This window comes from Mustela erminea, chromosome 17 (genome assembly GCF_009829155.1).
Source record: "Mustela erminea isolate mMusErm1 chromosome 17, mMusErm1.Pri, whole genome shotgun sequence".
Taxonomy (NCBI): Eukaryota; Metazoa; Chordata; class Mammalia; order Carnivora; family Mustelidae; genus Mustela; species Mustela erminea.
Genome location: NC_045630.1, coordinates 68,205,960 through 68,219,652, shown reverse-complemented (window position 1 = coordinate 68,219,652; position 13,693 = coordinate 68,205,960). Strand labels below are relative to the sequence as shown.

Below are 13,693 nucleotides of genomic sequence, written 5' to 3'. Positions count from 1 at the left end.
TCCCCACCTGGGGCACTCACAGCTGTGGCTCCTGTCTGACTTTCCTGTCCAGGCTGTGTGACCCTGGGCTAGTCACCTGCCCTCTCTGTGCCTCCGATTTCTGCTGAGCCCAATGACGATGTTGACAGGACTAACCTTGTCAAGCCATTCACAGATTAAATGAAAAACCACAAGCATCGGTGATTAGCATTATGTACTCAGCAAGTAATATCTGATTTAAAAGGTCGTCTAGGGACCTGGCTTGCTCAGTCGGAAACGCGGGCAGTTCTAGATCTGGGGGTGGTGAGTTTGAGCCCCACATTGCGCTTAGAATCTACTTCAAGAAAAAGCAGTCTGAAGTTGGTTAACTAAAGTATTAAAAATTAGTGATACAGAGGAAATAAATTGTTCTGTATTCTCTTGGGCAGAGAGCTCCTGATGACAAAGCTCATGTCGTACAGGTATGATTGAAAATTGGAGCACATATTTCCAGAATGAATGTCTCCCTCCCACCTGTGTGTCCCACAATCCCTCTGCTCCAGGGCATCCAGTCCTATGTTCTGTGTTTCTCCGAGTTACACTGTATCTATAACTGCTACATTGTTGAATTGGCTACATTGTATCTATGATGTGTCTACACTATCCAACTTGGATCCATCAGTACTTTATGCCCCACTGAGTAACATCAGTGCGAACATGTATCCTGATCTCAGAAATGTCCGCAGTGAGGAAGCCCGAGCCCAAGTGTCCTTGACGAGCAGGTGCCATCAGTCCCCTCCCGTGGGCCCCCTCGGCAGCTGCTGGACCTCAGCCGCCTTCCCAGTCATGCCTGCGACTCTCTCCTGGTCTCACTTAAATTGTCCCTGACTCTGTGGCCTTTGTCCCCTCCCCTTCCTGCTCCTGGTTTAAAGCCTAAGTCAGTCCTTACTTGTCCCTCAGATTCCCAGACTGTTCCCTTGACCACTACCTAGTTAAGAGTGCCAGTCCCCGGAAGTGTCCTGTCCCCTCCTTCCCCGGCTGGAAGTTGACCCCCCCAAGGGGAGGGCTTCTGTCTCCCTCACCGGTGACCCCCATGGGGCCTCAGTCCATAGCAGGGAGTAGGGACTGAGCTGCAAGGGACCTTGGGGGCTCCTGGCTGGCCTGGTTAGGGTCCTGACACCTCCATTTGGGGCCACGGAACTTTTGGAGAATCTGAGGAGAGCTCGAGAGCCCCTTCCTAGGGAAACATTCACATTTGCCAAACCAAACAGGAAGGCAGCCTGTGAACGTGAGATCATTCCCTTAGAAGTGGGGGTAAGGGCTCAAAGCACTAATGACACATCGTGGACAAGCAGTGCCGGGGGCAGACGGTCAAGGTCACCATCCACACGGACAGGTGATCTCTCCCTGGGACAGGTGCTGGGTTCCCCTGAGGAGGCCCCTGCAGATGCTCCCACTGGCTGTTTCCTGTCAGTTTCTTGATCTTGTTCTGGAAGCTGGGATATTGTCGGGGTGCAGCAGTGGGGCACCGAGCGGTATCTTCTCCGTGACCGGGGGAAATTGCACCTGACACAACCCCGCTGGGACGCGGTTGGACCTCTTGTCTGGGTGTCGAGCTGGGGGCTCCGAGTTCGGCTAGATGGGGCCTCCAACCTTCTCCAGGTTTCACAGTTTCTCCAGGCTGGTGACACTTCACAGGACAGGAGGGCCAAGCCCCTTCCTTAGGCACGAGGCCAGCAGACAGCCGCCCAGCAGAGATGCCAGGAAAATGCAGAGCACCGGGACTCCCCGGCAACACTTCCAAATCCCTAAGCATCACCTGGAAGGTTTGCCTTCCAGAAACTAAGAACACCAGAGCCACAGGTGGAGATGGACCCCAGGGTGGGGCAGGGGAGGGGAGTGGTTTCCAGATGGCCAAGGCAGGAGCTGACCTGCGGCTTGGGGTGCTCCTTGGGGAGCCCAGGGAATAGGACTACGTGTGTTTATTGGAGGCAAAAACTCCGCACACGCAAGGCCCTCTCCTTGCCATGCTGTGGCACACATCCTCCATCATGAGGTCGCTGGACGAGGCCCAGAAGGACTGGCCTTGGTTTCTTCTGACTGTGGGGTCAGTGGGGCCCATGGGTCCCTCCTGCCCATCAGGTTCTCAGTGTTCTCCTGTTAGGGGGTTTGGAACCAGCTCCCAGTTCTCCGTAAAGATCCAGCTTCTTCCTGAGAGCGTGTCCTCCTGTCCAGACCGCCCCATCCTGTGGGGTGCAGACTGGGATGATTGGACTGGCTGGGGATATGGGGTGCATGCAGGGGCACCAGCATCTGGGGGAGGCCTGACTCTGGCCGGAGCAGGGCAGCCATCAGAGGCTCCCGAGAGCTGTGTGGTCAGAGCTCAGATGCCAGGCTCTGGAGCCTCCTTTTCTGGAAGCTGCCATGCCGTCCTCCCCCCGTGGACCTGCAGACCCCCACCTCCCCTGCACGGATTCCCTCCCCACCATTCCCTGCAGAGCGAGGCGCTCCCCACAACCATGGCTTCCCGCCCGATCTTTCTCCTGCACAGCAGAGCACCACGGAAACCACACGGGCCACTAGTGACCTGGGGCTGGGGGTGGTGAGCTCTCTGCCCACCAGGGAGCTGTGTCCAGGTGGGATGAAATTTTCTAGAAGAATCTGAGTGTGGGAGAAGCCACTCCCACTGTGAGCTGGGCTAAAGGTATTGGTCTGAGTGTGACTCAGCCAGTGCAGGGGGCGGCTGTGGTCGGCAAAGGACCGCTGTGGACCCCAGAGGCTGCAGAGATGCCACCACAGGCTTATGTCCTCTGCTCGTGGGTGTGAGACAGGAGAGAGGCTGCCCTGGGTCAGGCCTGGCCTCCCTCCCCCTCAGTGTGGCTTCTCAAGGTCCGGGAGGGACTCGGGGCTAAAAAGACCAGAGGCCTAGGAGGACTGAGACCTGGACCTGGCTCTGCCCTGTCCTGGGGTCCAGACCGGGGGCTCATCAAATCACCTATGGGTCCTGACTTTGCTCATCTGTGACATGGACGGTAACCCTGAGCCCCGCTGTCCCCCAAAGAGAACGAGCTTGGGAACCACAGAGACCTGGACACACAGAGGACTGGTGACCTGGGCTGTCTTGCTGCACAGGGCAGCGGGAGGGGACAGAGATCAGTGTCTGTAGGTGTAGAAAGTCCGGGGGCTGCCCCAGCATGGAGTGTGTCCAGGCTGACCCTCCGGGGTCCCGGACAGCAGCTGCTGGGGTCTCCTTCCTGGGCCCTGGGCCCCACCCGAGGGTGGGGTTTGCACAAGCAAAGAGTTTTCCCCCTGAGAGGGCTCACCCAGGGCTGGAGCGATGGGACGGGGCACAGCCGACTTGGTCCCCGACACCCTGAAGGGACGAGCTGCCCATATCTGGACTCTATCTGAGGAGTCTCTGCCCACAAGGCTCAGGGACAGCCCAGGGAAGGGCTCTCCCATCACAGGGTGGGAGCGGGGGAACAAGGCAGTGCCGAGGGCTCTCTGGGCTGAGGGGCGCAGAGCAGTTCCGGGGGAGCCCAGACTGGATGCGGCGATCGCTGGAGGCCACACACTGGGATAGGACAGCGGCGGTGACACAGGCTTTCTCAGAGTTCCTTGTTGGGAGGCAAGACCCTGCCTCTTGCTCTGCTGGGTGACCTCTGGAGGGAGGACCAAACGCTTAGGACTCGGGTCTCACATCCATAAAATGGGTTCAACAGCCAACAGGCTGACCACCTAGAGTGCGGGGCCCCGGGCCAGTCCTGGGGATCCAGCCGGAGGATCTGAGGGTCTGAGAAGCTAAGGGAGAGCCCAGTGGGCAGGGAAAGAGTCACCGGCCTGGGGTTAGTGATGGAGCTGCTCCCCTGGGGTCCACAGGAGACCAGGGATCTTGACTTTATGGGAACCCATCTGGGAAGAGGAGGCCTGGCCTGACCCTCCATACGTGGCTGTGAGTCTGAGGCCACTGAGCCTGTGGCCAGAGGCGCGTGACCCTCTCCAGCCCTGCCTGTGTGCGAGCCTGGCCCAGGCCTGGCAGAGCCTCACAGGGAAGGGGGGCTGTGGGGCCGCTCCTGTGGGGGTGGGCTTGGTCCTGTGTGGGGGGCAGGGCCCGCCCTAGGCTGCAGACAGAGCCCTGAGGACCAGCAGTGGGGACATGCCCTGTGTGCTCTGGGGTGAGGGGGTGACACTTCCCAGGAGGCTTTGTTCTCGGGCTCCTAGCTTCTCACTGTGACACCCGACAGTGAGGTTCCTAGAACATCAGAAAGGAGATGTGACTCGTGAGATGGTGTAAAGACAGAGGACAGGCCCAAAGCAGGAGAGGCCCCGTGTCCTTGGCTCTAGGAGGGGACTCTGTGCCCGGCCATCAGCTGGTGCTGGCGAGCTGGGCAGCCCAGGCTGAGTGGGAGCCCAGGGACAGAGGTCAGGGGTTCTAGGGGTGCAGGCTGGGGACGGGAGACCACCAGCTGGTTGTGAGCACAGGGACGGGGTCTCTTGGCACCGGGCCTCCGAGAGGGGGTCTGTTCCCACACTTACTCTACAGTTATCTCCTGAAGCCCCCCTGCAGGTGCTGAGCTAACATCAGAGATGGGAGTGGGTTACTCTAGGCTGGACAGTGAGGTCGCAGGACTAACAGCCCCGCCCCTGGGGTGCGGAGAAGCATAAGGGCTCTTGTGAGTGAAGAAGCTTTCCTCCTTCTCTTACGTCTGTATTCTGGATGTTTCCTTGAAGCAGAATCGGTTCACGCTGAGTCAGCAGGGAGGCGGCCGGCCATGCGCACCTGCTCAGAAGACCCCTACCTGTGCGGGGCCTCCTGGCTCCTGCGACTCACCAGCCTCCTCCTCAGTGAGTGGCCCGGGCCCCCCGGGAGGGAGGCCGCCGGGCGGGCAGGGAGGCAGGAGCTCCCGGGCTGGCTGGGGTCTGTGCTGAAGAACCAGACGGAGCAGCTCCGTGAGGACGGAGCACACGTGGTGCGCTGGGTCAGAGCCCCGGGGTGGACAGAGGGAACAAAGGGAGCTTTGGGCTGAGGCCAGGCTGGGAACCCCGACCCGGCTGCCTGGCGGCATGAAGGGAATCCCTTTCCCCCAACCCAGGGCGGTGAGACTGGGAGACCCCGGAGCCTCCTGTGGAGAGGATGGAGGAGACACAGGAGCGGCTGCAGGGAACCCGGGGTGGGGACGGACATCCGCCGCCCCTGCCGTGCACAGGGGACTGGTGGCCTCTGCAGCTGTCCTGTGCAGGAGGGGCTGACCCAGAGCCCCTGTCCGAGCTGGAGGGGCCGCGCTAGTCTGGCTCCTTGGGCAAGATGAGGCCCCGAATCCGGTGACATTCTGTTTGCAAGGGAAGGAAAGGAGCCCCCAGAATTCAAGGGTCTGCGCCCACCTGCCGTGTGTAGGGGTGAGCCCGGAACGGGAGACTGCTGACCTCTGATCTGGGTGGGGGTACCTGGGGGGCATCGGGGGCCTCAAAATGGAACTCAAAAAAGTCATCTTCTCAGAAACCTGAAATTCCAGTCATTCCTTCATCGGAGACCAGGTGCTTCTGCGGAACACGTTAAATAAGAACTAGGAGAAAACACTGAGATCCTCGGAACTGAATCCTGAGGAGGGCAGGGGAGGCTGTTACTGTCTGTCATGTTTGGTTCGAGTGAAACACCCCTCCCTGGGCCGCAGGGATTCTAGGACGTTTCTGGAATCAGAGGACATTTGCAAACAGGGTCTTTCCTCATCAGACAATGAGGCGGGCACGGCGCGGGGACCACGGTAACAAGGTACCGTCCTGTCTGCGTGTGGGCTTCCTCCACTGTCCCTGTTGTACTGAGCTGGAGACCCACGGAAGTTACATAGTGTCGTCCGTAGACATCGCGGCCGGACGACGGAGAAAGACCGCAAGGAAGGGACGGCGGGACGGAGGGAACCAAGGAGGGAAAACGGAGAAAGGGACAAAATTTTACGCTGAAGGTGGCAAGTCAAGTTTCATCTAATTTACATAAACTCCAACTCTCTTGCTCACAGCCACCCGCCCCTGACCTTCTGTCCCTCCTTGGGGTCAGCACCTTCTGCAGATCTGGGCACTGTCGTGTCTTCCTCCCGTCCTGAGTGGGCTTCCAGCTTCTGGGCCGCTCCTCCCCCGCAGCCTGAGGGCTGAGCCTCCTCTGTCCCGGGTTCCCCCCTTTCCAGCAGGGGCCGGTTAACCCTCAGGTAGCCCCGCGTCCCCGCCCTGCCAAAGCCCGCCGAGTACTTGAGTCCCCTGTCCCCGGACAGTAGCTGGGGGGTGAGACTCCAGATCTTCTCAGATACCACAGACCAGACCGCAGTGCTGGGAGGGAGGAGCCCTGGGCAGGGCAGGGGAGGGCAGGGGTGGGGCTGCAGAGGGTGGGGAGGGCAGGTGTAGCTTCCCCCTGGGGAGGTAATGGGCGGGAGGAGAGGGAGGCCGGCTCCAGGTCTGGCTCTGCCTTGTGTGACCTAGACTGGTCCCCCTCCTGCCCTTGAGCGAGCAACTCCTCTGTGAAAGGTCCCCTGGAAGGCCCTTCAGCGGTGACATCCTGGATTGGGGGGGTCTCCCCCTGGACAGGACTGTCCTGTGGTTTCTCCAAGGCCTCTCCTCCATGTCTCCCTCCTGTCCTGCCCTCGTCCTGTGTCCTGACGGGGACGGACAGCCGGGGAGTCTGCTTGGGCCCCGTCAGAACCCAGAGCCCAGGACCACCCGTGGTCACCTCCTCCGCCCTCCAAGCGGGGAGGGATGCATCTTCGAGGCTCCCTGCAGTCCTCGGGCCTCTGCTGCCTCTGTCTCTGCTCCTGAGCAGGTGTGCACCCCGGTGTGCACGGCCCGCTCCGGACAGTGAGCTGCCTTGGCTGAGGTTGTGGGGGTGGGGGGACGGAGCAGCCGCTCAGGAACAGCCTGACCGGAGCCACGCAGCAGCTGCCCATGATCGGCAGAAACGCCAGCGTCCGAGTCCCTGTCCCCTGGGGTGCACTCCTCTGACCCACGCTGGAGGCACTGAGAGCGACAGTGTGGGCTCAGAATTCCTGGGCAGCAGCCTGTGGGCAGGTGCCGCCCTGGGGGCAGATCTGCTGTCCCTCGGGGAGCCCCAGGCACCGTCCCCTGTTGGAACAAGGGCGGCTTCTCTGACTCGGGGTTGGCGTCCTGGGTGCACCACACTCTGCGTATTTGCGCACGAGATGGACTGTGGCCGTGGACTGGGTGGGGACGCGGGTGTGACCGGACACTGTCATTCAGTGCATTAATTCATGAGGAACCGCCAGGCTCATTCCCAGGAGAAATGTTCCTTAGATATAATGGGACATAATGTTCTCATCAGTCTGGCGAAGGGCAGAAAGCTTGATCACCGTGTGCCGGTGGGAACCTCAGCATTACTGGGGGGAGAGCCGCAGGGGTCGCTCTCAGGAGGCGATGAGCAGGGTCTGTCCGAGGCTGAGATGGAGCTGCCTTTGGCCGATTAGACCCCCCATGTGTCATCCCAGTGTCTGCACAGCCATGCGTGCTGTCCACACAGAAGCCCTGTCTTGCTGGCCGGCGCAGCGAGCTCACCAGACGATCATTGTCTCCCCCACATTTTCTCGTCCCTGGCAGTGGGCCAGGCCGGGTGGCTAGTGCGGCCAACAAGCACGAGCAGAGATCCCGCTATTTCTAGACGGCGAGAGACACCTCCAGGGGCGATTCCATGGTCTGTGTCTCTGCTGTGGCCCCTGTGGCAGGTATCAGGGCAGGGAGCCTTGCCTGCAGACCCTCCCTCAGTCCCGGGAGCTCCCCTGTCCTCAGACCCAGGGCTCCTGGACGTGTCAGGGACAGCATCCCAGCGTTGCCGAGCCTGACTGCGGGCCTGCTCTGAAAGGGGACAGGGCGCCACCTCCGTCAGCGCCGTGGTCACCTGTGGGGGGTCACCTGCGGCCCCTCGGTGCCTGGACACACACCAGGTGTGGGCTCGCAGCTCGTGCAGGTCAGGACCCAGGGGACTACGGCTGGATCCTCAGGTCCACTGGGACGGACATTAGGTCTGGGCAGGGGCTGCAGGGAGCTCAAGGGTCACCCAGGAGGCTGGGCGTCCAGGCGCCCGAAGGCGTACTTCCTGTGGATGCGGGACAGAGGCCTCACCCGCCCTGGGTGTTGGCCAGAGGCTGTCCTTCCCTCCCTGGAGGGGTCTCTCCACGGGGCTGCCCACAATACCGTGGCGGGCTTCGTCACAGCGAGCAGGAGACAGGGTCACAGTAAGATGGGGTCACACTCCTGTCGGACCTGCTGTCCCTGAGGGCCGTCCATCACGTTAGTGGCACTCTGCTCCTTAGAGGGGAGTCCCCGTAAGTGGCGCCCTCCAGGACAGCTTACACGGCCTGTGGGCACGAGGGGTCTCTGCAGCCCCGTGAGAACCTGCCTCCTGCGGAAATGCACTCGCTGTGGCCCCCGAAATGTGTTCGTGCTTCAGAATCTAGATCTCCTGACATTCGTCCTCTCGCTGTCAGGGGTCAGGACACTGCAGGTGAGCAAGTTCCCGAGACCTGTTCAAGGGGACACTCCCCTGGGAGAAGAAAGGATTCCAACCTCGCCCCAAATTCATGGCATCTCCTGCCTTCCCAGACTCAAGGGGGCACATGGGATGGATTTCAGGAAGATGGGTTCTAGGGTTTCCTCCTTTATTCCTAATGAAAAGCACCCATGTTTTCTGTGTCCTATGCCCTAGGCGTCTGCAGCGCTGTGACCCAGAGTCCTGGAGCCCGTGGGTCTGCCGTGGATGATTCTGGAAACCCTCTTATTCTGAAGGGGACTCAAGGAGCTTCTGTGCTGTTTCTAGTGATCAGAAATCCAGAATTACCTCCAGAATTTGAGCTGGAGAAGATGTCTTGGGGCGTCGTATCCAGATCCAATTACATAGTCATGCTGCACGTGTTTCCTGGGAGAGATGTTCCAGAATGGGTCAACTTCCAGGACAAGTTCGAGAGGAGAGTCTATGTGCTCAACATAATGACCCTAAGGATTGACAACCTGACCCTTGAGGACAGTGGGCTGTACCGGGTTCGAGCGTCCTATACGAGAGGAAGACAGTATGACCAGGATTTCCACCTGACGGTCTACGGTACGTGGCGGCCCCTCCCCCAGCCCCACAGCTGACCCCCTTCCTCTGTCCCCGGGAGTGTCCGTGCGCCCCGCTTGCAGGACTCCTTCCAGACCCAGACTTCGGACTCGATCTTCTCCCCAGAAATCCAATGCTGTGAGGTCAGCACAAGTGCAGGCAGAGCTGAGACTCACACCAGGGACGAGTCACGTCTGTGCTTCAGGAGGGAACACGGAATGGGGGGAAACGGGGACTTTGCCGTAACACTCATTGTCCCCGTAGGACTCAGGGTCCTTGGTGGGACTCTTACTGCCCAGTGCTGCAGTGGCTGGCCACACCACTCCCTGGGGTCCTCCTGGGCTGTAGGGCAGGAGTCAGACCCCAGAGCCTCTGCCATGAGGTCCAGGAGTCTGCAGGGCTGTGCTCCTCTCTGGAGGCTCCGGGGAGAATCCACTTCTGTTCCTGTCCCCCCTTCTAGGGGCATCCGCACCCCCTGGATCGTGGCCCCTTCTTCCCCCTTCCCAGGTGGCACTGGTGGGATGAGTCCCTCTGACACCGTGTCCCTCCCACCTCCTCTCCTGCCTCCTCCCACTTGTGAGGACCCTGTGATCACACGGGGCTTGTCTGGGGAATCCAGACCATCTCTAGTTTAGGATCAGCTGGTTTTCAGCCTCAGTTCCCCTTTGCCCTGGAACGTATGACATCTGCGGGCTCTGAGGGTCAGCACGTGGTCATGGTTGGGGGACACTCGTCACCTAGCAGGATCTGGAATCCTGCGTGTGGTTCTCCCCACCCCGTCCCCTCGTCCTTCTCAGCCCAGCCCGAGTCAGCTCACTCACGGACTGCACGGTCCCCCTCTGAACCCCCACAGGTGGAGGAGAGGTTCACAGGGTAACTTCCTCAGACCCTCAGGGAGCAGCTGTCTCTGTGTGCACCCGTCCCCCCCGCACAGGGAGACGTCCTGCCCCAGAGAGAGTGACCTTCGCATACCCAGGTCCCTGAGATCCCCAAGACTGACTGTCAGTCTGTCCATTGTCTTCCCGTGTGGACTCCAAGTTCAGGGCATCTTGCAACCACACTTAGGAAGGCCATTCCTAGTGACTCCCACCACAGTCTCTCCTGGTGGGAGCCCGGGCTGATCTCTGGGCTCCCAGAGCTGGCCAACAACCGTCTGTACCATGGGCTCTGCCGTCCCGGGAACCATGTGAACAGGAGAAGTAGGGCTGGGTTCTGGACCGGGAAAATCCTTTTCCAACTTCTCTTTCTTCTACGTGACACCTCGATCTCTTAGAATTGATTGGCTATGGGTAGGCGACTACAGTATCTTTTTGTCCTGGGAGAATTTTAAGACTTGCTCAGTCTAGTGAAATCACATAGAGCTGAGCTCAGTGGCTCCTTCCTTAATGATCCTGCTGTATATTTCGGTCAATTTCCTGTGATCTGTAAAATGCAATCAATGTCCTAATGGGAGGAAGCCAGAGCTTCAGGGAGAATCCGCAGGAGAAAGCAGGAGCTGTGATGTTCTACACTCATCTGAGACTATCCTCTTGTTTCTCCCAACCCAGAGCCTGTGCCCCTTCCCCAGATCCAGGCCATGGATCTGTCCCTCACACCAGGCTGGTGCAACATCACCATGGAGTGTAACACCACAGGAACCAGGGAGGACCTGACCGTGTCCTGGGACAGCGAGGGTCTCCCCAGGGAGCTGGAGCAGAGACCGGCCCCAGGACCAGCGCCCAACCCCTGGACACTGGCTGTGAACCTGCCCCTGAGCCAGCCCAGCCCCAGCCTCACCTGTGTGGTCAGCAACCAGGCAGACCAGAGAACTGCCACCCTGGACCTTGGGGACATCTGTGGTCGTGGTGAGTGCATCTGCTGGAGGGGAGGGACTCTCTCGCAGCTCAGGGAACCCAGGGCGAGGGTTCTCAACTTCTGTCTCCTATGTTTATGTCACCCCCTGCCACATGGTCGCCCCATCCAGGACTCTGGCAGGAACATGCAACCTGCTTCTGTCCTTTGGTGTCGCTCCCGTGCTGCTCTCCAGCCCTCAGCCCTGCTGGTCCAGGCGGCAGCCAGCAGGTACCTCTCCCCGCCCTCATCCATCCTCCTGAGTGTGTCTAGGGTGGCTTTCAGGAAAAGCGAGTTGGGGGTGTCCATGGTCTGTGCCATCTGAGGGTCTGGACCAGTGACTCCCTGTAGAATTCAGGGCTCGCAGATCCTCTGCCCATTTCTGGTCATGTCACACCCACCTGCTCACCTGCGTTCCCGATGTGTCCCGCTCTCCTCGGCTGCCAGCCTCCGCTCAGGCCCCTCCCTCTGCCCTCAGCCCTTCCAAGTCAGGAGTCCCCCACTCCCCACTTACTCCCATCCAGGGACCCCCTCCCTGCAGCTGGCTCTGGGGGCCTGTGACCCGGGCAGTCCCACAGGGCCGCGTGCTGGGGGCAGTCCCAGCATGAGCAGAGTTTGCACAGGGCTCCGCAGCCTCGATGGCTCAGGGCCCTGCAGGAGCTGCTGCTGTCCTGCCCTCACACCTCGTCTCCTCTAAGGAGTGGTCAGTGGCCCCGCCCTGGGAGCTGATGCTCTGGCCCAGGATTAGTGTCCTGTGCAGCCTGACACCCTGGAGGGCAGTGGCCATTTCTGCTGCTCCTTGGAATGCCTGTCCCAGCCTTGGCCTCAGGCCCTTTGCTCACAGTTAGTGGGTCCCTGAGTGAGTGAATGACTCGGTTCCTCTTGAGCCACCTCTCTCTCCAGCTGGTGGACCTGCTGCCTCAGTATCTGTGATCCCAGAGGAAGCTCATGGCTCACCGACCCGCTGGTCCCTCCGGAAAGAGGCTCCTGCCTCCCTCTCACCCTCCCACCCAGGTCCTCCTGCCTGGTCCCTCCCTGGCCGGCCCCAGTGGGTGCCAGTAGCTCCCAGGGCTGGGCAGTTGTCACAGCTATACTTGGTCATCGGTCTCCTTCCTGGGATGCCTCACCCACCCTGAATATGCAGCAATCTCCTACTCCTCCCTCAAGACCAGGCTTGCCCATCACCTCCTCCAGGAGGCCCTCCCTGATGACCTGGGTACAAGGTATAAGCTCTAGTGTCCTGGGATGGCTCTGGCTGGCTGCCCCTGGCATGTGTCAGCCCTCCCCCTGCTGAGGGGCTCCTCAAGGGCGGGCACCATGTCCTGCTCCTCTCAGCACTGCGGCCCCAAGCAGGAGCTCAGGAACGGGCTGAGTGAGAGCCTCTGCCATGCTCCTCCCTCTCGAGCTCCTGACCAGGTCCCTTCAGAGTGTCCTTGTGCCTGGCAATGGGCATCCTCAGTTCTCTGTTGCCTTAACCTTCCTCACTCTCTGTGCGATGGAAACAGATCTACATGGACCATCTCTTCTTGCTCTCCTGCGTGACATCCTGGGGACTATTGTGGTCATACTGATGATCCTTGAAGCTGGACTATACCTTTGGATGAGACGTGGGAAAAAGTTGGAGTCTGGGAGAGGCAGGTTGCACTTTCCTCCCTGTACCCAGACACCACCTTCCCCTGCTGGACTCTGGGCTTCTTTCTTTCTTTCTTTATTTGTCAGAGAGAGAGAGAAAGCACAAGCAGGCAGAGTGGGAGGCAGGCAGAGCAGGGAGCCTGATGTGGGACTCGATCTCAGGACTCTGGAATCATGACCTGAGCTGAAGGCAGAGGATTAACCAACTGAGTCACCCAGGCGTCCCTGGGCTTCTTTTCTCCTGCATTTTGCTCCTCGGGGAATGTCCCTGCAGGCGGCTGGCTGGTGTGGCTGTGGCCATGGGGTCATGGAGGGGGAAGGTACAGGCTTCCAGCCTGAGACTCAATCTCCATCTGTGTGTTACTCAGGGGCAGGATCGCAGGAGGAGCCCAGGGACCCGGATGGTGGCATCCACTATGCAGATCAGACCTATCAGGAGTCTGGAGACCGCAGGGACAAGGTGAGGCCGGGGGAGGAGGCAGTTCTCCCAAGTCCCTCTGTGCCTGTGGATCCCAGTCACCTGCAGGTTCTGTCCTCGATTGCTCTGTGCGCTTTCCCATAATGCAGGATCAACTAAGAAAACTGTTCTGGGATCCCGTGAAGCGTTGGGCACTGTGGGAGGTCATGTCAGCAGCTCTGGGTCTGTGTGAGTCTCTTTGGGTTCTCTGTGCCCCTTATGCTATCCTCTGTCTGCACTGCAGGGTAGGGGAGAACAACATCTAGAAGAGGAGAAATCTCTCACTACTGTCTACAGTGAGGTCCGCAGGTCAGGCCACTCCATGACCGCGTTTTAATGGGAAGAAGCAGGAGAATCCCACCCCGGGGACACCTGTCTCGTGAGCATGACGCCCGCAGCTCTGGTCCTGCCTCTTACCCTTCTGACAGCTCTGAGCAGGGACTGGATGGATCCAGCACTTATTTCTGGGCTAAATCCTTGTGCACAAGCTCCCCGTGAGACACCCACAGTGGTAGATCAGGGGAAACTGAGTAAATAAACTCTCCAAGACTGTAGAGTTCCTGCTTTCCTGATTTCTTTTGCCAAAGAGAGCAGATAGAGCCTGCGTGAGGAACAGTCTCTCCTCTCCCTGCTTCCCGTTCTCAGCTGCTCCCTGTGCTGCTCACAAATGCAGCTCGTGCTCATGGGGGTCCTTCGTTTCCGTGTAATTTCTCCCTCACGAGCCTGCA

General features: G+C 59.8%; 1 protein-coding gene across 10 annotated transcripts; it reads left to right on the top strand.

The window, feature by feature from the left end:
• Nucleotides 1-4,361: 4,361 nt before the first annotated feature.
• Nucleotides 4,362-13,571, top strand: LOC116576184 (SLAM family member 9-like). Of its 10 annotated transcripts, XM_032318112.1 has the most exons (8): nt 4,734-4,803; nt 5,456-5,918; nt 8,657-9,049; nt 9,173-9,325; nt 10,594-10,890; nt 12,382-12,510; nt 12,877-12,968; nt 13,210-13,571. In XM_032318112.1, the coding sequence occupies exons 2-8, from the start codon at nt 5,693-5,695 to the stop codon at nt 13,300-13,302; spliced, it is 1,383 nt and encodes a 460-aa protein (XP_032174003.1). In that variant the 5' UTR covers nt 4,734-4,803; nt 5,456-5,692; the 3' UTR covers nt 13,303-13,571. The 10 variants fall into 10 exon arrangements, with proteins under 10 accessions (XP_032174007.1, XP_032174011.1, XP_032174003.1 ...); XM_032318116.1 differs by lacking the exon at nt 5,456-5,918 and having other exon boundaries at nt 4,362-4,803; nt 13,210-13,562; XM_032318118.1 differs by lacking the exons at nt 12,877-12,968; nt 13,210-13,571 and adding an exon at nt 11,010-11,189 and having other exon boundaries at nt 4,735-4,803; nt 11,266-12,475.
• Nucleotides 13,572-13,693: the final 122 nt, after the last annotated feature.